The sequence below is a fragment of the Aspergillus japonicus genome (genome assembly GCF_003184785.1).
Source record: "Aspergillus japonicus CBS 114.51 unplaced genomic scaffold BO86scaffold_68, whole genome shotgun sequence".
NCBI classification, from domain to species: domain Eukaryota; kingdom Fungi; phylum Ascomycota; class Eurotiomycetes; order Eurotiales; family Aspergillaceae; genus Aspergillus; species Aspergillus japonicus.
Genome location: NW_020291705.1, coordinates 162381 through 182539, shown reverse-complemented (window position 1 = coordinate 182539; position 20159 = coordinate 162381). Strand labels below are relative to the sequence as shown.

The 20159-nt window shown below is 52.4% G+C and overlaps 6 protein-coding genes across 6 annotated transcripts; 3 read left to right on the top strand and 3 right to left on the bottom strand.

Annotated features, from left to right (window-relative positions):
- Nucleotides 1-1459: 1459 nt before the first annotated feature.
- On the bottom strand, nt 1460-3224 carry BO86DRAFT_322372 (putative choline transporter; the record flags this gene model as incomplete). The annotated part of the gene is made up of 5 exons (XM_025668386.1): nt 1460-1560; nt 1626-2134; nt 2183-2525; nt 2571-2793; nt 2865-3224. The coding sequence occupies 5 exons, from the start codon at nt 3222-3224 to the stop codon at nt 1460-1462; spliced, it is 1536 nt and encodes a 511-aa protein (XP_025523697.1).
- An 874-nt stretch (nt 3225-4098) lies between these two features.
- On the bottom strand, nt 4099-5705 carry BO86DRAFT_403432 (flavin monoamine oxidase family protein; the record flags this gene model as incomplete). Its single annotated transcript, XM_025673939.1, has 3 exons — nt 4099-4341; nt 4396-5205; nt 5280-5705. The coding sequence occupies 3 exons, from the start codon at nt 5703-5705 to the stop codon at nt 4099-4101; spliced, it is 1479 nt and encodes a 492-aa protein (XP_025523696.1).
- A 1207-nt stretch (nt 5706-6912) lies between these two features.
- BO86DRAFT_439991 (Zn(II)2Cys6 transcription factor) lies at nt 6913-9252 on the top strand (the record flags this gene model as incomplete). The annotated part of the gene is made up of 6 exons (XM_025676192.1): nt 6913-7073; nt 7131-7272; nt 7324-7422; nt 7492-7861; nt 7921-8840; nt 8899-9252. The coding sequence occupies exons 1-6, from the start codon at nt 7003-7005 to the stop codon at nt 9250-9252; spliced, it is 1956 nt and encodes a 651-aa protein (XP_025523695.1). The 5' UTR covers nt 6913-7002.
- A 1684-nt stretch (nt 9253-10936) lies between these two features.
- BO86DRAFT_450791 (acyl-CoA dehydrogenase family protein) lies at nt 10937-12448 on the top strand (the record flags this gene model as incomplete). Its single annotated transcript, XM_025676823.1, has 5 exons — nt 10937-11113; nt 11170-11485; nt 11551-11781; nt 11828-11917; nt 11964-12448. The coding sequence occupies 5 exons, from the start codon at nt 10937-10939 to the stop codon at nt 12446-12448; spliced, it is 1299 nt and encodes a 432-aa protein (XP_025523694.1).
- Nucleotides 12449-12679: 231 nt separating this feature from the next.
- On the bottom strand, nt 12680-17816 carry BO86DRAFT_450790 (ClpP/crotonase; the record flags this gene model as incomplete). Its single annotated transcript, XM_025676822.1, has 7 exons — nt 12680-14924; nt 14988-15201; nt 15811-16307; nt 16594-16794; nt 16850-17160; nt 17219-17289; nt 17633-17816. 7 exons carry the CDS (start codon nt 17814-17816, stop codon nt 12755-12757), a joined length of 3648 nt encoding a protein of 1215 aa, XP_025523693.1. The 3' UTR covers nt 12680-12754.
- A 322-nt stretch (nt 17817-18138) lies between these two features.
- BO86DRAFT_422138 (acetyl-CoA synthetase-like protein) lies at nt 18139-20132 on the top strand (the record flags this gene model as incomplete). The annotated part of the gene is made up of 5 exons (XM_025675323.1): nt 18139-18496; nt 18554-18823; nt 18879-18918; nt 18983-19692; nt 19795-20132. The coding sequence occupies 5 exons, from the start codon at nt 18139-18141 to the stop codon at nt 20130-20132; spliced, it is 1716 nt and encodes a 571-aa protein (XP_025523692.1).
- Nucleotides 20133-20159: the final 27 nt, after the last annotated feature.

The window sequence follows — 20159 nt, the reverse complement described above, 5'->3', positions numbered from 1 at the left end:
ATAGTTTTATTTATTTAATATAGTAGATAGGGTTATAGAATAAAAAGGCTTAGTATATATTCTAATATAGAATTTACTACTATCTATATTTAGATATAGTAATATTCAGCTATAATATTTAGTAAGCTATTACTAGCCTAATATCAAAGTTGTAAATTTAATTTTTATATTAGGATTTAGAATAAAAAATTTTTCTCCTTATCTAAATATAAAAAAAAATTCCTAATCTCCTATTTTTAGAGTCTGAAAATATACGCTGATTCCCTATATAGATATTTATAGGGTGAATATGATAAATTATTAACTTATTAAAAACAGTAAACTAAACAAATAAAGTAAGTAGTAACTGGAGTCCAGGATTTCTGTCTAATCAGCATTTACAGTAAAGATAATAGTATAGATATTCTCTATTTTATGAATGACTTGTTATTTTGCTATGTGCATTCTGAGATAGGGTAAACAACTCACATTCATTAAACAACTGGGCTGATTCTTGGCGGACCTGCTATATGGCCAGAACGCCTTCTTACTGCCATTATAGCATAGCATGACCCTGGCTGATCAACTTCAAAATAGTCTGCAAACAAGTTTCCGGTTGGATGCTCTATTGCAACGCGTCGTGTTCATCAAGGTAGACAGTCCGTGTCCCACAATATATGTACGGGTCCTTTCTACCACCCCGATACACGCCATCATCATCGACATCGTCCTGGATGTCCAGGATCGATGCTGGGTATTCATGATGAGCAATAAACCTTGCCATTCCATTTATAAATTCACATGCCAGTCGAACACTAAGAAAGTTTTGAGCCTTGTTGTCTGGTTGAACTTGAACCAAGAGTAAGCTATAATTTAGGATTGTCTGGTCGTCCGCGATATAGAAGACATTTGTTGCTACTCTGTTTCCAACTACCTTTTCTCGAAGAAGACAAGCAACATCATTGATAGATTTCCCGTGAAAGGCAGATGTATTGTACTCACAGTGCATATCTATAGCACTTGTTGCATCACCTTCAATATTGTTGTCATCTTCGAGAATGTAGAGGCAGTGCGGGGACATGGAGCTTCTTCGGTATGCTGTGACAATAATATGGGTAAGGATCTATGGACTTAAATCAGATGAAGTCACAGAATGTGTACAGCAGGGTCTTTTTTACATGATGTGGAATAAACCTTATGCAGACAAGGGGGTATAACACCTCGTCGTCCATTTCAGCAGGCTTGTGTTGGTGATAGAGTTGAAAAGTTTCTATTGCTAAAGAGGCTAGCGAACGGCTTCCTTAGGGGCCCGTTGTATTTCCGGCTACTGTTGCCTTAGGCATCTGTGAGCTATCTATAGATCCTCCAGAGAAAAGGCATTGTAGGGGTTCCTTTCATTTTACCACCAAAATAGCATTCCGATGTGATTCTAGAAGCATGAATGTCAGGCAAGTAACAAACCCGATTCCACCTCTTAATGCTACTCATGCAATCTCGGTCCACGATACCACCGTCGTGCATAAAACACCCAGTTCCCCAACGCCACAATCGCCATAACTCCTAGCACAGCAGATGTATAATCTAATCAGGATCATCAGTAACTAAACTTGATACAATCGCCTCTCTCAAGGAAAGAGAAAACTCACTCATATTACTCCCAGTGACCGGCCTTATCGTTGGAAAACTATAAAACACCAACGCCAAAACCGAAAAGCCGACTGTGACAATATTTGCTATCCAGCCCACCGAACTGGGCAGTCGGAAGGGCCGGTTTGCAGGGAGCCAAGCGCTACCGCGGCGACGCAACAGTAGCAAAGCGGCGGGAATGGCATAGGAGACGTGCTGCAGGACCAGGCCTGTGGCGATGAAGGCGTTGAACGCGGATGATGACCCTAGATAAATGCAGCCGATGATGAACATGACGGAGAAGTTAAAGGCCAGAGCCCAGGCGGGAACGTCGAGAGTCGGGTGCATCTGCCTCATTTGGGTGCTGCCGAAAAGCGTGTTGTCCCGCGCCAAGGACCAGGTTAACCGAGAGGCGGTCTCCTGAGCGCCGATTAGGGCGAAGACAGCTGCTAGGCTGAGCAGGATTATAAAGGTGGTTGCCGCTGCTTTTGAGTGAGTCGCTTGATACCAGACTTCATATATTGGGACGCTGGGGTTGGTTAGAATTGTATAACGGAGAGGGGAGGGCGCAACTAACCCTGTGGGTGAGGCGACGACTGCTTTGAGGTCATTGGTGCAGTATAGCATAGTTACAAGGAACGCAAAGGATGTACCGAAGCCGATGACGAGCGTGCTTATAAGTGCGCGAGGGACTACCCGAGCTGCGTCTTTGCATTCCTCGGCTAGGTGTAGGGCTCCGTCGATGCCTGCGTACATGTAATTCGGGGAGACGAGACCGGTGAGAAATGCTACCCCGCCGGATGTCCATCCGCTGTCGTTCAGGAAAGTGGCCCAGACATGGGCGTTGGGCTGGAAGTTGGGAGCCGTACGGGCGAGACAAACGATGACGATGACGAAGAACGAGGCCAGGGTTATAAAGACTAAAGAGTCAGGTTATGCTGAGGTACGGGCTCTTGGGTGCTTACAGCATGCATCATGGATCCAAAGGGACTTCTTCAGAAGTATAATACAGTAGAAGAGTACCAATAAATTGATCATTTGATAGAGGATGAAGTAATGCCAGGGCTGAGCATCAAAGCCGGGGTTGTAAAAGAGAACAATGCCTAGGATGAGCTGGGACGGGATGATGGCAATACCGGTGGAGATAGCGATCCAGGCGAACATATTGGCTATTCCGCAGGCGTAGCTCTGAAAATAGGTCAGTAACTGGTACAACGCAGTCTCAAGCAGGAATGACGTGTCACAACAGTAATACGTACCAGCACTCGGCTAATGTAGCCCGGGGCCAGGATTGAGGTCCAGTGATATTGCCCTCCTGCCGTGGGGTAGACGCTCGACAATTCGGATAGGGTGAGAGTACAGGCACCAACAAGTAAAAACATTAGGATTAGTCCATAGACTATGGTAACGGGGCCGCCTTGGACAATGGCCAGAGCCACAGTAGCCGAGACCCCCGCCCAACTGTCGCAGACGATCCAACTTGCGGAGATGATCTGAAGAGGGCTCATCTTGCGGGTTCCAACTGGACTCAGGACTAATCCTTCCAGGCAGCCCTGTTCCACCAGCCCACCGATTTGAACTGACTCTAGAAGAGAAGATGGTTGTGAGATGAAAAACATGGTCGGTGGAAGCATCAAGCCATGAACTTACGTTGCTCAACATCCAAGCTTGCTTCTGTTGATGAGAAAGAGATAAGCAGACCCTCAACAATGTGGTTAGGTACCTTCTTGCATACCTGGCTTGGTCTTATTCAACATTCCCATCTTCCCAGTACCGGTGCACAATTCTGATAACACTTTCTCTCAAATCCAGTATGGTGATTGATATCAATAGTACCCAACGAGCACGAACTTCACCCTCTTTAAAGGTTTCATCTTCTATCAGGCCTGTAGAGGTGTATCTGGATGAACTTGATACGAAGGGAGCCTGATACAAAATAGTTCTGTCGGTTAAAATTGATGATGCGGGGAGTGAGGTGAATATTACCCAAACCGGTCAATAACCTGAGATTTTGGCATTGTAGCGTGGCGAATGATCCGATTATGATAAGCTGGCTTTGTAGACATTATCAATGCGCTCTTCGCTATCTGCAATGTCATAGGACGAATCAAGGGAGATATTACATGAAAAGTACTAGCTCTGAGATACGGTGATAGCTATGGCCCTCGCTTTAGTCGTTATCTGGTATCCGTCCTCTCTTCATCGAAGAGATGTAATTTGGGAAGTCACTACTGCCCGAAAAAAAACCAGGATGCTACCTTTATTCTGGTGCCTGTCGCTTCGCTTGGCCGCGGGTTTAGGTCTTTGAACATCCATAACGCTGAGATTGAATTATGCGTACCCTTGTCAAAGATTGTAGTAGTTCACCCGATAACATTTATAGCCGTACTGGCAGTTGTGGAGGGATGGATTTCAAACCAATGACACGAGTTGAGATAGGATAAAGTACTGTGTTCTATTTAGAAGCTAGAAAATGCTATGCATAATCGATAATCACAAATGAGGCCGCGAAGTCGACGGTGATCGCAGCTCCTCCGCAACAGTCTTTGCTGCCCGCGTACCCTCCTCAATCGCACCATCAATGAAACTACGCCAGCCCACAGCCCAGTCCGAATTGGCAAACAGCACATTCCCGTGTCGAGATCGTAGCTCATCCAGACCTTGGGAGAGAAGCTTTGGGGGAGAGAAAAACCACGCTCCCTTGGCGAACTCATCTTTTGACCAGTTGTGGAACACCTAAGGATGTTTGGATCAGCCATGGGGGAAAAGTTTACTGACAAAGACTCTTACCAAGCGTTTGATATCCATGTTGCCAGGAGCCATGTTCTGAACGGCTTCCTTGGTCTTGTTCAGGTCCTCTTCCGGTTGAATATGGTTCGCAGCCCCTCCGAAGCAGACAATGTGGGTGTTGCCCGCGGGAGTTGTCCCGTCGCCGATAGCATAGGTGAGTTTGTTGAAGGGATATGAGATTCCTGTCCACGATCTCATCTCGGGGCTGGACACCTCGGCATGGACCTTGACACACTGGTTTACATGACCCACATTGATTGCCGCCGTGCGCTGGGGTCCCAGGGGAGGGGAAAATGCGATGGTGCTGAGCACATTGAGAGGAATTGTCGAGATCAGGCGGGCGGCTGCATAACTCCGGCCATCGCGGGTAGTGACACTGACTTTCCCGCTCTGATCCTCGATGGATTGCACAGGACTATTGAAGGTGTAAAGCAGATTGCCTGTCGAGACTGCCTCTTTGAAGAAGTTGATAGCAAAGCTCGACTGGCCCCGCTTGAACTTGTAGGAAATCAGGTAGTCCAAGCAGCCCTGGTAGGTATAGCCACAAAGAGCCCACCAGTGGAGAAATTCGAAAAAGCTGGTGGTTTCAAGGGTACCACAGCTGCACAGAAGAATGAAGCTCTCGACCACGGCTCGCTCGTCTGGGGTCAGCGAGGCGGCAATCTCGGTGAGACGATCCTGGGCGGACATCTGGTCGTATTGGCGGACTGCAGGCACATGGAAAGCGCTGTGGGGAAACGGCATGATCTTCCTGCCCAGCTCGCCATCCACATTCACGAATTTGTGCAGTGCGGAAGCAAGAAGCTCATCCTATACAGTTATTGGTTAGATGTGGGACCCTGGGAATGCGGGGTAAGCTCGAATCTACGGGGTTTTCCACTGACCTCTTCTCGGTGGCTGACGGTCTTGGATCCATGGTTGGTGCGTAATTGAAAATGGTTGACCCCGTGGGAAAAGTCAAACGAAGGCTCCAGTTCATCCCGCATCTGATACCGTGAAATCTCACGCCACACATGCGACTGACCCCAGTGTACCCAAGTTCCTCCCATCTCGAAGGGATATCCTCCTATGTTCGAGGACCAGGACCGTCCACCAATGCGATCACGGGCCTCAATGAGCAAGACTTTCAACCCTGCCAGACAGGCATCGCGCACTGCTGTGAGGCCCGTATAGCCTGCACCAATGACAATCACATCGCAGCGATCGAGGGAGGAGGTGATGTTGGTAGGGGGTGAGATAACTCCAATACAAGGAACGCCTTGCACCAGCCCGGTCTCTGTCGTCCATTGGTAGCCGTCACGAGAGGTCATTTTGGCGGTGTTATGGAGGGGATATGTGCGCAGATCAGGAATTGCCTATGATGCCCCAAACCTGGAGAAGGAAGGTTTCGTATGGATATATTTATATTGTACTACAACAACGCCTTCCCAATATGTACTTTCCAATGTGGCATACAAGAAAATCCCTTTGATGCTCCATTTCTGCCTGATAAGCCGGACCGCAAAGGATGGCCCGAAATTACTCTTGCGGTGGGAATGAAATGTTCTTTTTATCGACGCATGGTACAAAATTGCTGCAATAGGCATTTGAGGGGAGAAATCTGACGTACAGTCACGCGCCACTTCCCCAGATTCATTGTGTTTGGCAGTCCACACAATCGCCAATCATCATTGTCGGTTTGCTGCATGTGTATGTGCGGCGGGCAGAATTACCCGAATAGGGCATTAAAGCGAGAGGTGAGGTTATCAAGAGTCTTCCAGTGCTTATCGCCACGCTGATAGACCGCAATTGATAAGACCTTCCGATACCACACACACATTGGCCGTCCAACCTTACGTCACACATATTCAAAGTGCTACCTAATTCGAATTTATTTGTTACCCAGTCAAGGCTACTTGCATAATGAATCCCACAGGTGTCACAGGTGTCTTCCTCTCCCTTCTGCTTTGATTATCATAGGGCGCCGGATTAGTTGTAATACCTCCCGTGTGTTCCCGACGGTCTCTGAAGTTATATTTATGCTTTGCACCTCCACTTTGCTCGGTAGAGTATGTTGTGTATTACTGCCAGGAAAGTGGAATCAACTCTGTTTGTTCTAAATTTTATACTTCAACAATTTAAGCAATCATTTAAGGTGCGGTCTTGATCGCATATTATCGTAGTTTCGCCAATACAATGATGTGAATAATGGAAAGAATAGGTTTCCAAAGCCAACTAGAGATGAGTCCAGGTTTGGTTCTCACCCTTCAGTCATGCCAAGTTTGGGAATTGGATCGCTTAGCAGGTCCAAGTATGTCAATTAACATCATAGTAGTGTTTAGAACCGGTGACGGCCATGTATTTGGAAAGCGCAGTCCAGCTGAGGATCGATATTGGAACCGAATTAGGGCCGAAATTCCCCGCAGCGGAAGACGGCGCCCCACGCGTCTATCGCTTGTTTCCCCTCTTGCTTTCGCCCTGTGCTTTGCAACTTTACTTTTCCGTCCGTCGTGTGTTCCAACCCCGCAAACCTCGTCATCATCATCCTCAATCGAATCTGGTTATCTGGTTATCTGTATATCGTCTTCGTCCCTATCTCACTCACAGCCTAAGCTTGAAGCTCCCACAATGGGTCCCCTTATTGCCCCCTTGCAAAAGGGCAACCTCAAGCGCATTCGCCAAGCGTGCGCAAATTGCCGGTAGGTCACTCAGCATTACGGGCTGAAGTCTCACTGATCAATAGGACTTTTGTGTAGGCGTAGGAAAACAAAGTGCTCGGGGGAGCGTCCGATCTGTTCCCACTGTCGGCGAAATAAGCACTCCTGCATCTATGAGCCTTACTCCGTGACCATCAGCGACAATCCTCCCAACACCGCGACCGCGCCAACCTGTGAGAATGTAAGATCGCAGCTTTGTGAACTTCTTGGTCATTCTCTGATGATCTCCTAGACCCAACTATTGCAGCGCATCTCAGTGATTGAGTCACGCTTGGCGGAGTTAAGTGAACGGGCCGCACACCAACCCCGGTATTTCCCACCACGCGCTTCAGTTACTTATGCAGCTATACTAACTAATCTCGAAAGATCGGTTATAGATTCTGGCCCTTCCGAGCAGCAGATTCCGTTAACACAGCCTGCTGTCCCGGGCCTTCACCCATTCGTCACACCCTCGCAGCCCGTCTTGGACTCCATCCTTGAGACCTATTTTCTCCATGTGCACAACCAGCCATACAGTAATTTCCAGGAGAACAGCTTCCGACAGGAGATACAGAATGGGACCCTGCCACGATGCTTGATACTAGCCATACTGGCTTCCGCCGTTCGCTTCTCTACTCACGAGTTCTACGCAGGAAGGGCACTGCAGACATCAGAGGTTTATGCTCGGGAGGCTTGGCTGTCCGTCTTAACAGATCACTTGACAGTAGAAGATAACATGGGGGTGCATGTCGTGCAGACGGTGAATATGCTGGCAGTAATTGATTACACAGGTAGGTTTGCGTGGACGACCGTGTGAGGGTCCAATGGTCCGGGCTAACCGAAATTCTAGCTGGGCGCGTCAATTCAGGGTGGCTGAAAATTGGTCTGGCAGCGCGCATCTCACAAGGACTCGGCTTGATGAGCGAGCCTGATGCTTGGCTACCTGCTGCTGAGCAGGAGGAACGCCGACGAGCGTTCTGGTCAGTCTACCTGCTCGACAAACTCATTTCATGTGGACGATCGCGCCCCCTCGTCATTCTCGACCAAGACTGCCAGATCCAGCTTCCGTGCGACGAGACCACCATCCAACTAGGTGAGATGAAGGAGACATACACCCTGCATCAGCTCCTTAACTGGAGCACTGAGATTGCTGAAAGCCCCAGTCCGTTTGCTCTGGTCATTCTTCTGGCGTCCATCTTCGGTCGCTGCACGCGATATGTGTATGCCAACCGGCACACGGACGGGATTCCGCCCTGGGACACGGAGTCAGAATACATCGCAATCAGCTCTTCCTTGCTGCTGTTCGAATCCTATGCGACGTCAGAAAATGCGTCAGTGGTAGATATTTTAAGGAACAGTGCTGAAGCGACGGGGACACTGAACCAACAAGAACTGGGACACCAGACCTTCGCGCACACCCTATTCCATCTGTGCCACTGTTTGCTGAATCACCCTTTCGTTCTTAAAATTTGCCTTCAACCCTTTGGCTCCAAGGTTCCGCATAGCTTTGTCACTCGCGCCCTGCAGAATGGAGTAGATCATGCCACGCATCTGGTACGCCTCCTCCGGGATGTGTCTGAGGCGGGCGGACTCGTCGAGTCCTCGTTCTACGCGTACTGCGTGGCGATCGCGGGAGTGATTCTATCGATTGCGTCACAGGAGGAGCATCAGAATCTTTCCTGTCGGCTCTCGGATATGCGGGACTGCTTTCAGTATGCTGTTGATATACTTGATCAATTAGCCAAAATTTGGACACATGCCGCTAATATGGTATGTCCACTTCAATGACCCGTGAGATAACCATCACTAACAATTGTCCTGGAACCAGTCCATCCGTCTGCGTGATTTCCACGCGCAGCGCCACGGGTTGAGTAGCATTATCGACGCAAAGACCCCACTGAGCGATCCGGGTCCCGTGTCCGAAGAGACCCTGTGGTCCATGCTCGACTATTCCATCCTAGGCAGCAATCCGCGCAAGACCTCGAGTGCATCCGGCTCGGATTACCCCAGCATCTCCTCGCCCATATCCTGGGCTCTGGGGCCGAGTATGCCAATCTCGACATCATCTCCGAGAATAGACCTGAGCCACGAGGATATGTTTCGTGGCCTTTCGCCGGCTCTGCGACTTCATGAAGTGGAATTTCTTTTGAATTCTAGTACGCTGACGACTGAACTCATGTGATGAGGATTTGTTGGTGTATCGGAAAGCTCTCACTCCGGCCGGGCCGGGTTGCTTTTCCCGGGCCGCTTGGGTCCTTGTTCACCTGGCAGCCATTATCTCTGGAAATAAGGAGGTCCATATGCTGGACCTCTTGGGGTGTTCTTTCATGGGGTACTACACTTTTCAGAATGACAACCAAGTCCCAACTTTCACCATGGGAGGCCGTAGCCTCAGGCACCACGGCCGCCATATCCGCCATATTGGCGAATGTGCTTGTGTAACCGCTCGACAGGTTGAGTTTAGATGCTTTCTTTTTCTGTGCCCGACCTTTTACGGTTCCAGTTCCCCAATAGAACATTGGTAACATTCTCTAGCATTAATGTCCAAATCCAACGCCGTCAGGGAACTGCTCAATGCGAGCAAGAGGGGAAACCGGGCAGCTTACCCCTCCCCCCACCAAGCTACGACTCACTTCTCTTAGCCGTGACCCACATTGTCCAGGAAGAGGGCTTCCCCGGCCTTTACCAGGGCCTGAGCAGCTCCATTCTCAACACCGTGGTCCATGAACCTTTTCTACTTCTACTGGTCGACCCATGCGCGGGCCGCGTACCAGAAGTTCTTCCGGGCATCGCATAACCGGGTTGAGACCAATATTGTAACAGAACTGCTCCTCGGGGCGTTAGAGGGCGCAAAGGCGCAACTGTGTACGAATTTCATCGCCGTCATTGTGACCAGGTAACAGACCTGCCGCGCCAGCGACGAGGCTAGTGCTTGGGGCGCTGTCGAAGGTCGTCGCGACGGTTGTTACGCAGCCTCTAATTGTCGCCAAAATAATGCTGCAGTCTAAAGCCCCTGTCTATTGTGGTGGAAAGCCCTTCCGGGGCTTTACGAAGGTGTTGAGGTTTATTGTAAGCCATAAGGGGCTAGGGAGGTTATACAAGGGGTTGGGGCTGCAGATTGTAAAGGGATTTCTGGTGCAGGGATTGATGAAGATGCTTAATGAAAGGTGGGTTTGCTGCAGTGTGCTTGGCTATATTGAATGGGCTTACTGATGTGACTGTAGGGCGGAGTTGCTTTTCAGGCTGGTTTTGTTGTTCAGGAAGCGGGGTCTGCGATTGTCTCTTGAGAGATATAGGGTAAAATGCTAGGAATGATGCATGCTTTACTTTGACACTATGTGCTTAAAGTAGTACAATTCAGATGCTATCCTGTGTATCAATGTTACCTCTATACAATTGTTGTATCAGCCAAACCTTCGGTCTAATCGCAGGGTGGCGAGGCCAGCCCGGAAACCAGCCCAGGACCGGACCGAGCAGCGGACCGATGCCAGACAGACAGCCCACTGGGCTGATCGGACCGAGGGGCGCGCAATCAATTCTTCGTGAGTCTCCACTCGCATTACCCAATTACCAAAGAATGACAGTTGAGTTGAGCGACAGCCTAAAAATTACAGGCATACAACTTTTCATTTCTGTTCTGTTCTACGAGCCCAAAATGACTCACCCAAACGACACAAAGGAAACTGAATCCGGCCCGCACCCGACCACCATCTGGCACTCATGCAGAACCGTACACATATATTCCAAGTATACAACGCACTATCCACATGGATGGACAGATTCCGATGTATCCTACTCAGCTCTATCCCAGCATTCAGAACGCAAGCCGATCCGAAATCATCCCTTAACCCAACCACAAGCACAGAATGTCCGCAACAGGCACTCCCTTTGCCGACCCTCTCTGGCTCACCCGCCCCCTCACCAACAGTCCCTACTATACCCCATCTCATCACCACCTGCAGCGCGAAGTCAGGGAGTACGTAGACACGCACATCGCCCCCTTCTGTGAAGAATGGGAAACACAGGGCTTCGTCCCGCCCGAGGTGCATCACTCTTAATCCATCCTCCATGCGATTTAGCACGCTAACCCAGGAAGCAGGTCCAGCAATACCACGCAAAAAAAGGCTACACCGCTGCCGCAGTCTACCCCCTCGCAACCGCCCACATCCAGCAGTGCAATCAACGCCTCCCCGGTGACATCCACCCCTCCCAATGGGACGTCTTCCACGACCTGATCGTGATCGACGAGCTCGCGCGCAGTGGATACCTAGGCGTAGTGTGGGCGCTCGGGTGCGGCAACGCGATCGGAGCGCCGCCGGTCGTGCAATTCGGGAATGCCGACCAGAAAGAACGATTTCTGGGGCCATTGGTGCGCGGGCAGGTGCGGTTCTGCTTGGGGGTTACGGAGCCGGATGGTATCTCTTTCTCCCTTTCTTTGGTGACCTGGGGAAGTGAGATGCTGACCTTCGCGGATGGCTAGCGGGCTCCGATGTCGCGGGCATTACAACGACGGCGGAGCGGCGGGGCGATGTGTATGTGGTGAACGGGGCGAAGAAGTGGATCACAAATGGGATTTTCGCTGACTATTGCACGGCGGCGGTGCGAACCGGGGGCGCAGGGATTGGGGGCGTGTCGGCGCTGGTCATTCCGTTGAAGGGGACGCCCGGGGTGACGTGTCGGAAGATACGGAACTCCGGGGTTGAGGCTAGTGGTATGGTTTCTCGCACACCGGTGAGGACTGAGACTGACTGCGACAGGTTCCACGTATATTGAGTTCGACCAGGTTGAGGTTCCGGTGGCAAATCTACTCGGGGAGGAGAATAAGGGGTTTCCAATCATTATGCATAGTGAGTATGACCTTTGCCCAAGGATGGGACAGTGCTGATGGGATAGACTTCAACCATGAACGGTTGTGGTTGGCTTGTACGTCGCTGCGCATGGCACGGGTCTGTGCAGAGGATGCGTACAAGCATGCAATTACGCGGGAGACCTTTGGGAAGAAGCTCATCGAGAATCAGGTCATTCGCGCCAAGTTCAGTGCAATGGGCCGAAGTCTAGATTCGGCCTATGCCTGGATGGAGCAGTTGGTCTACATGGCGGATATGGCGCGCAAGGAAGGGAGGGATCTGGCCATGGGAGGACTGTTTGCCAATCTGAAGGTGCTAGCAGGTAGAACCCTGGAGATGGTCAATCGAGAGGCACAGCAGGTTATGGGGGGTCTGGGGTACTCGAAGAATGGTCGGGGAGCGCGTATTGAGCAGATCAGTCGGGATGTTCGAGTCATGGTGGTCGGTGGTGGCAGTGAGGAGATTCTGTCCGATCTGGCAATTAACCAGGAGATCAAGGCCATGACCAGAATGGGGCAGAGTAAGCTATAAAGTCCTCTTGCTTGTCAATGAGTGTGTCGTGTGCTGCCAGTCGGCAAGTCTAGTTTAAATCAATTCCACGTTCTCGATTGTGCAACTCCACTGGATAAGCCATTATACTGCCATCCTAGACAGGATACAAGATACGCCAATTACTCTATTCTTTTCTGGTGCTTTTTGTCCTCATATATGTGTTTGCCTACTTGTTATCTACGAAGCTTGAGACGGCCGCTGCTAGACCACAGATACTTCTACTGCAAGAAGGCATATTGATCGTATCGTATCTCAGCATCAAACCAGCTATAGACATAGAGACAATTACACCACCAAACAAAGGATCCTTCCCTCCTCCACCGCGTCTCCCTTCCGCCACTCTGTCTGAAACGTCCCCTCCACCGCCACGGCGATACTTAACTCCATCTTCATACTCTCGATCACCATGACGACCTGCCCCGCCTTCACCGAATCCCCATTCTTTTGCTCAATAGACAAAATCTTACAGGGCATCGGCGCAGTTACCGTGCGCTTACCCGCCTCTTCGGCTGTTGCATACCTCCTTCGACCCTCCGTGAACGAGAGCAGACTGTCCCGCTGGAACTCCATGTACGTCCCAAGAGATGGGAAGTGGCAGTATATTCTTTGCGAACGGTCGACCATTCCTGTGGTTGTGCCAGGGGAAGGAACGGCCACGTGGGCCACAATTCTGCGCCCGTCAACGGATACTTCCATGGTGAATGTGCTGGAGGGAGTTGGTGAATCCAAAGAATTCTCTGCGGGTCGCAAGGAGTCAACATGAATGGCGCTCGGGGTGACAGCTTTCGTGGCAGCACGACGGAGAGTGTTGCTGATGATGTTATAGGAAGCTGTAGCAGCGCCGGGTTCCTTCTCAACTGGCACAGGCATGAGTCGCGCATGTTTCAGGCTGGGGGACTGGCCTGCCGTCGGTGGATCCCAGACACACATGCTTGATGTCCCGGCCTCGGGACCGGTGATGGTTGTGACAACGTCACAGTGGATGTTGACAGGATCGCAGTGTTGATTCCGGAACTGCCTGCGGATGTACTGGAATGGCCGCGCACGAGTATTCCCCCTTTGTGCCAAACTGCGAATAACCAGACTAGGGATTAGGGGCAAATACTCCTGCAGCGGCACCTCTGGAAACTGCAGCAACTGCTCCAGGTTTGACGGAATGAACGCAGTCGTATACGTCGGCTTTCGGAACTCGGGACTCAGCAGGCAGCGCTGCAGGAAGAGCTGGTTTGTCTTGACCCCAACACAAGCCGTCTGGGCCAGTACGCGACTCATTTTCTCAATCGCCAGCGCGCGGGTCGGCGCCCAGACAACAATCTTAGCGATCATTGAGTCGAAGTAAATCGACACCTCGGCCCCGGTCTGGATAGCCGTCTCATACCGCACATCCCGCCCCGGTCCCAAAACCCCGTCTGCCGGCCGCCATAGCTGAACCTTCCCGTGTTCCGGATAGAAATTATTCTTTGGGTCTTCTGCACAAAGTCGACACTCAATCGCATGGCCTTGCGCCGGGGTTCTCCACTGTCCCCCTTCCAACGCGGGCAGATCCTTCAGCTGGCCACCCGCTGCGACATAAACCTGCAACGCCACTAAATCCCACCCCATCACCTCCTCCGTAATTGGATGCTCCACCTGCAACCTGGCATTCACCTCCAGAAAGTAGAACCGGCGCGTCTGCACATCAACCACAAACTCCACCGTGCCCGCGCCCGCATACTTGATCAGCTGTCCAATCCTTACCGCAGTGTCACACATCTCTCGCCGCATGTCAGCTGTCAGAAAAGCGCACGGCGTCTCCTCCACGACCTTCTGATGCCGCCTCTGCACCGAGCAATCCCGCTCGCCAAATGCAACAACTGTCCCGTGCTCATCCCCGACAATCTGGATCTCAACATGCTTTGCGGCCGCGATATACTTCTCTAGAATACAGTCCCTTTGCCCGAATGCCCGCTCCGCTTCAGACTGCGCTCTCTCGAGCTCCGCTTCCAATTGTGAGGGCTCCCGGACAATTCTCATTCCCTTTCCCCCGCCACCGGCGGAGGCTTTTAGGATCACCGGGAATCCAATCTCCGTTGCGGCAGTAATCAGGTCAGCCGGGGTCTGGCTGGTCCCGACAAAGCCGGGGATTAAGGGGACAGAAGGGGCGTTCCTGCGAAGGTAGGTTTTGGCTGCGCGTTTGTCGCCGAGCGAGGTTAGGGCGACGGTGCTTGGCCCGAGAAAGATCAGGCCGGCGGCGCGCACAGCGGTTGCAAAGGACGCGTTCTCGCTGAGGTAGCCGTAGCCCGGGTGGATGGCGTGGGACTGGGTTGAGAGGGCGGTGCGGATGAGGAGTGGGATGTTGAGGAAGGGGTTTCTTGTGTCGGTTCCTTCTTGCGCGGGGGATTTGTCGGTAGTGCGGCTCAGTGACCCCAGGCAGATGGCCGTGTCTGCTTCGCGGACGTGACGGGATGAGGCGTCTCTGTTTGAGATGGTCAGGTTGTGCTGGGGTGAGGGGAGGGGGAGGGGGAGGGGGAGGGCTTACTCTGTAACGTAGACGGCGACGGTGCTAATGTTGACCTTGCGGCAGGTTTGGATGATGCGTACAGCAATTTCTCCACGGTTGGCAATTAGGATGCGTTGGATGATCGGGCGACCGGTGGTCTGATCGAGGGGGGGCGAGGCCACGTAGAGTGGGGATCGCGAGGGGGATGCATGTTGCGAGACTGGGCTTTGGGGTACCGTCATTTTGCTGGAGACTGTTGTTCGGCGTTGGAGAGTCGTGAATTGTGATCATGAGATGCAGGTGAGGCAAAAGAGACGCTGGCTACAATGCAGATAAGGGAATGAGGCACCGTTCCGGGTCCCGCTCGGTGAGGCTATCCGAAGGATACAATAGTTAGGGTTGCTGGCTTTGCTTTCCCCGCATCGGACCGCTGTCCGCTTCTGTCGGTCCGTTGCAGCGCTGCCTGGCTGTGTCAGCTCAAGCCCGTGAAGTGTGTTATTGGTATCACTACAGGGATCTGCATACCTGAAGAAATGGCCCTGAAATAGACATAGTTGGACAGCATTCGAGATCCTATAGAGAACCGTCAGTAAGATCCATGTCTTGACAATCCTTCTGGCCGATCGATACGACGCCCTCAGCGCAATGTATATCATGCTGTCCCTTTCTGTACGATTATATTCAATGCAGAGTCGACATGTATGATAATGACCTCCGCTCAGGCGAACGCTTTTCTGTAACATAAGATGGACAATCAAATAGTAAAGGGGGGTGCTCTCTGACTATAATCCAAAAGTGATTGCAAAGAAGAAGTATAACAACCACTCTCCGTCCCTGCAGAACTAAATCCTCGCCAACAAACGATGCCCCCCAGCACCTTGAATTCCAGCGCCCACCGCAACCTCCAAACACATCCCCACCACATCCCTTGTATCCCGAGGATCAATGATTCCATCATCCACCAATCCCCCACTTGTTGCATAACACTCTGCATCGGCTTGCACGCCCTTCCGAAACCGCTCCACCCGCGCCCGAAGCTCGTCCGGCGCCAGCACAGTCCCCTTGGCTGCTGCGCTGCTCCGCTGCACGCTCTCCATCACGCCAGACAGCTGCTCCGGCCCCATCACGCCGCACCGACCGCTAGGCCAGGTAAACAGGAACCGGGGCCCGTAGGCCCGGCCGCACATGGCGTAGTTCCCAGCGCCGTAGGAGGCGCCCAGGATGACGGAGATGTGCGGGACGGTCGAGGTGGAGACAGCGGCCACGAGTTGCGCGCCGGTGCGGATGATGCCGGCGTGTTCGGCTTTGGCGCCGACCATGAAGCCAGTGACGTTGTGGAGGAAGAGCAGGGGGGTGCTTCTTCCCAGTGTGAGGTTGTTAGCGGGTGGTAGGGAAAAGAAAATGGAAGGAGGGGGTAGCTCACTGTTGGTTACACATGCGGATGAATTGCGCGCCTTTGGCGGCTTCGGTTGGGTTTATTACTGACATTTGATTGGCGATGATGCCGACTTGGATTCCTGGGTTGGTAGTCGGCTTAGTGCTGCACTCCACTGGGGAAGACTGGGAGCAACGTGAGAGATGAATGGACTTACCGTAGATGTGCGCCCAGCCTGTGATCAGATTGCCTCCGTATTTCGGCTTGAACTCCGACAGTCGCGAGTCGTCGATCAACCGTAGCAGGACCTCGCGCATATCAAAAGGCTTTCGGATATCGGGGTTCACAAGACCTAGGAGGTCGTCAATGGGGTACCTTGGGGGTAAGGGCTCGATGGTGTCGACGAGTGTCTGGTGTGAAGCGATGTGCAGGGTCGCTACCCACTCTCGGGCCTTGCGGATTGCGTCCAGCCTGCAGCCGGTGGATTAACTGGTGTTACTCAATAGCCGGGAAACGTCGCACATACTCATCGGTCGCGATCTGATCCGCAAGCCCAGTCTTCGTGGCATGTACCCTCGCCCCGCCCAGCTCCTCCGCCCCGATCACCTCCCCAGTCGCCATCTTCACCAGCGGCGGTCCTGCCAGAAACGCCTGCCCTTGGTTCTCGACGAAGACGGTGTAATCGGAGAGCGCGGGGTGATAGGCTCCTCCGGCAGTCGAGGAGCCAAAGACGAGCGCGCAGGAGGGTTTGCTATGTTGGGTCCGCACGGCGAGATCCCGGAATAGTTGGCCGCCTTTGTGAAAGACTCGGAATTGTTGCGGGAGGAAGACACCGGCCTGGGATGAGGCAATCAGCAATTTGGCTTCTTGTACGAAAGGTACTTGGCGGGCGTACCGATTGTACCAGTGAAATGAGGGGCAAATCATTCTGGAAGGCGATTTCCAGGATTCGGTTTGTTTTGAGTACTGGAATGGGTGGTTAGTATGGTTTCTGCAGGTTGAATGCGTTGGCAAACCTGTCATTTCGTTCCAGGCCCCGCCGCTCTGGGTCGGAATATGTGACATGAGCATACATGGTTGGCCACTATGCAGTGAGTATCGGTGGTGAAAGGAATGGCTAATTAGTAGGCGTACCTGACATTCCCAATCCCCGCGATCAAATTGGCACATGGCGTCGAATTGGGGTTTCTATAACCGGCGAAGGCCCCGATCTCCAGAAAGGGCGAGTCCTGGTCCAACAAGAGGGCAATGCGATCGCGGGCTGCTAACATGTCAGCTTAATGTCACGGCGAGGATGGTCCACACCTACGCAGTAATTGCCCCCGGGTTTGATGTCGTGCTATAGACGCATTGTTGCCCTCGGCAGAGACCTGCCCCAAAGCCTCCTCAAATCTGTCTAGGACGGTCTTCCATGTTTCCCGGTTGGCCCGATATTGCGAATCGTTGAGGTCGATTTTGGATTGGAGAGGTGGGAAGGAGGATTGAGCCGCCATGATGATCTCTGATAGAGCTGTGTCCCGAGGAAAGCAGACCAAGTGAATATTGCTGTACATACAAGTACAAAGTTGGCGTGGGGGAAATAAAACAATCAAGATGACCATGCTGTGGGGGGATTGATCTGCCCTTCGGACCGATGGCTTCGGGTGGTCCCGCGGGCAGGTCCGCAACACATCAATGGAGGCAGAGTGAGGAGATCGCGGACAGCCTGTGAATCTTGCGAAATATATAGTGTTACGGCTGAGTAAAGCATATCTCTTGAGGGATATCTCTCTGATTTTTCCACCTCTGCTATTCATGTCCGAGACACACTCAACGATGACTCTAACTCCCCCTCCCGCCATAGTCCACGGCCCGACCGAGCCTGCCCTCTGGCACAAGACACTGGGCGAGCTCATCGACCTGCAAGAAGCTGAACACGGTTCTAAGGAGGCGGTAGTTGTACCGTGGCAGTCCGTCCGGCTCAGCTACCGCCAACTTGGGGAGAGAAGCCGGGTACTTGCCCAGGCGATGCTCAACATAGGGTTGCGTCCAGGGGACTGCGTAGGCATCATGGCAGGCAACTGTTACCAATACATCGAAGTCTTTCTTGGTAGTGGTCGCGTTGGGTGTCCCGTGGTGGTCTTGAACAATACTTATACCCCCGGGGAGTTAACCAGCGCAGTTAATCAGAGCTGTACGCCCTTCCCTCCCGCGATCTGGCCCAGTGCAACATATGATTGACACCTCCCAGCATGCAAACTTGTCTTCATCAGCGCGAGCATCAGCAAACGGAATCTTTCAGACCACATCTACGCTCTTCAAGGCGAAGAATCACCGAACCCGAAGCTCCCCGAGCTCCGCCGAATCGTGCTCATTGGAGACAGCATCTCCAGCCAAATAGGCAGCGACCTTCAATTCTATGACGCCTTCACAAGCAACGCCCACCCCAAGCCAGCCGAACAAGCAGCTATCGCACGCACCATCTCCCCGGAAGGAGTCTTGAATCTCCAATTCACCTCCGGTAATCCTTATCCCCTCGCATCTCACACGTTATATGGGACTCACCGATAGCAAAGGAACAACCGGCTCCCCAAAAGCCGCCATGTTAACGCACACGTGAACCCCCCTCTCAACCCACTCCCCTCTCGCCTCGGATGCCAACTAACCGTAACAACAAAAGAAACCTTCTCAACAACGCCCGCTTCGTCGGCCAAGGCTTAGCCCTCACCGCCCAGGATAAGATTCTTAGCCCACCGCCCCTATTCCACTGCTTCGGCCTGGTCCTTGGCTTTTTGTCCTCCTTCATCCACGGCAGCACCATCATCTTCCCATCCCCCCGCTTCTCCGCGACCGGATGCGTGGACGCACTCCTCACGGAACACGCAACGGTGATCCTCGGCGTGCCAACGATGTACCTCGCCCTGCTCGACATCCTCGCCCAAACCGGCACCAAGCCAGTATCCCTACGAACCGCGCTCGCCTCCGGCTCCCCTGTCTCGCCGACGCTCATGACCCGGCTCCGGACCGAGATGGGAGTCCCGAACGTGCTGATTGCGTACGGGATGACGGAGACGAGCCCAGTGACATTTATGACGCGTCTGAGCGATGATGTTGAGAAAGGAATTCATACGGTTGGGAGAGTGCTACCGCACACGTGGGCGAAGGTGGTGGATCGGGAGGGAGGCGTGGTTGCGCGGGGGATGCGGGGGGAGCTATGTACCGCGGGTTTCGCGGTGCAGAAAGGGTATTGGCGCAACGTTAAGAAGACAGCGCAGGTGATGCGAAGGGATGAGGCCGGGGTGCTGTGGATTTTTACCGGGGACGAGGTGGTTATGGATGGGGAGGGGTTTGTGGCGGTCACGGGACGGATTAAGGATTTGATCATTCGGGGTATGTTCATTGCGGTTTTGTTTTTTTTTTTTTTCTTGTGTTGCCGAGGAGGTGGTGGTATTTGCTGTTTGAGGATGCAAGCTGACCACCAGACATAAATAGGCGGGGAGAACATCTTCCCGCGTGAGATCGAAGAGCGATTGACGGCGCATCCCGCCATCAGTGAGGCCAGTGTGGTCGGGATCAAGAATGAGCGGTACGGGGAAGTGGTCGGGGCGTTTCTGAAGGCCAGACAGATAATCAGTCACAATGAACTCCGGCACTGGGTCACTCAGACACTGGGGCGTCACAAGGCACCCCAACATATCTTCTGGATCGGCGATGCGGCCGTCGGGGCGGATTTCCCCAAGACCGGCAGCGGGAAACATCAGAAACACCTCCTGCGCGAGTTGGGGAATCATCTGGTGCGAATGAGGGAGGGGAATCGGGCGAGATTGTAGGTTTAGTGAGCAATGTCAATACTTTCT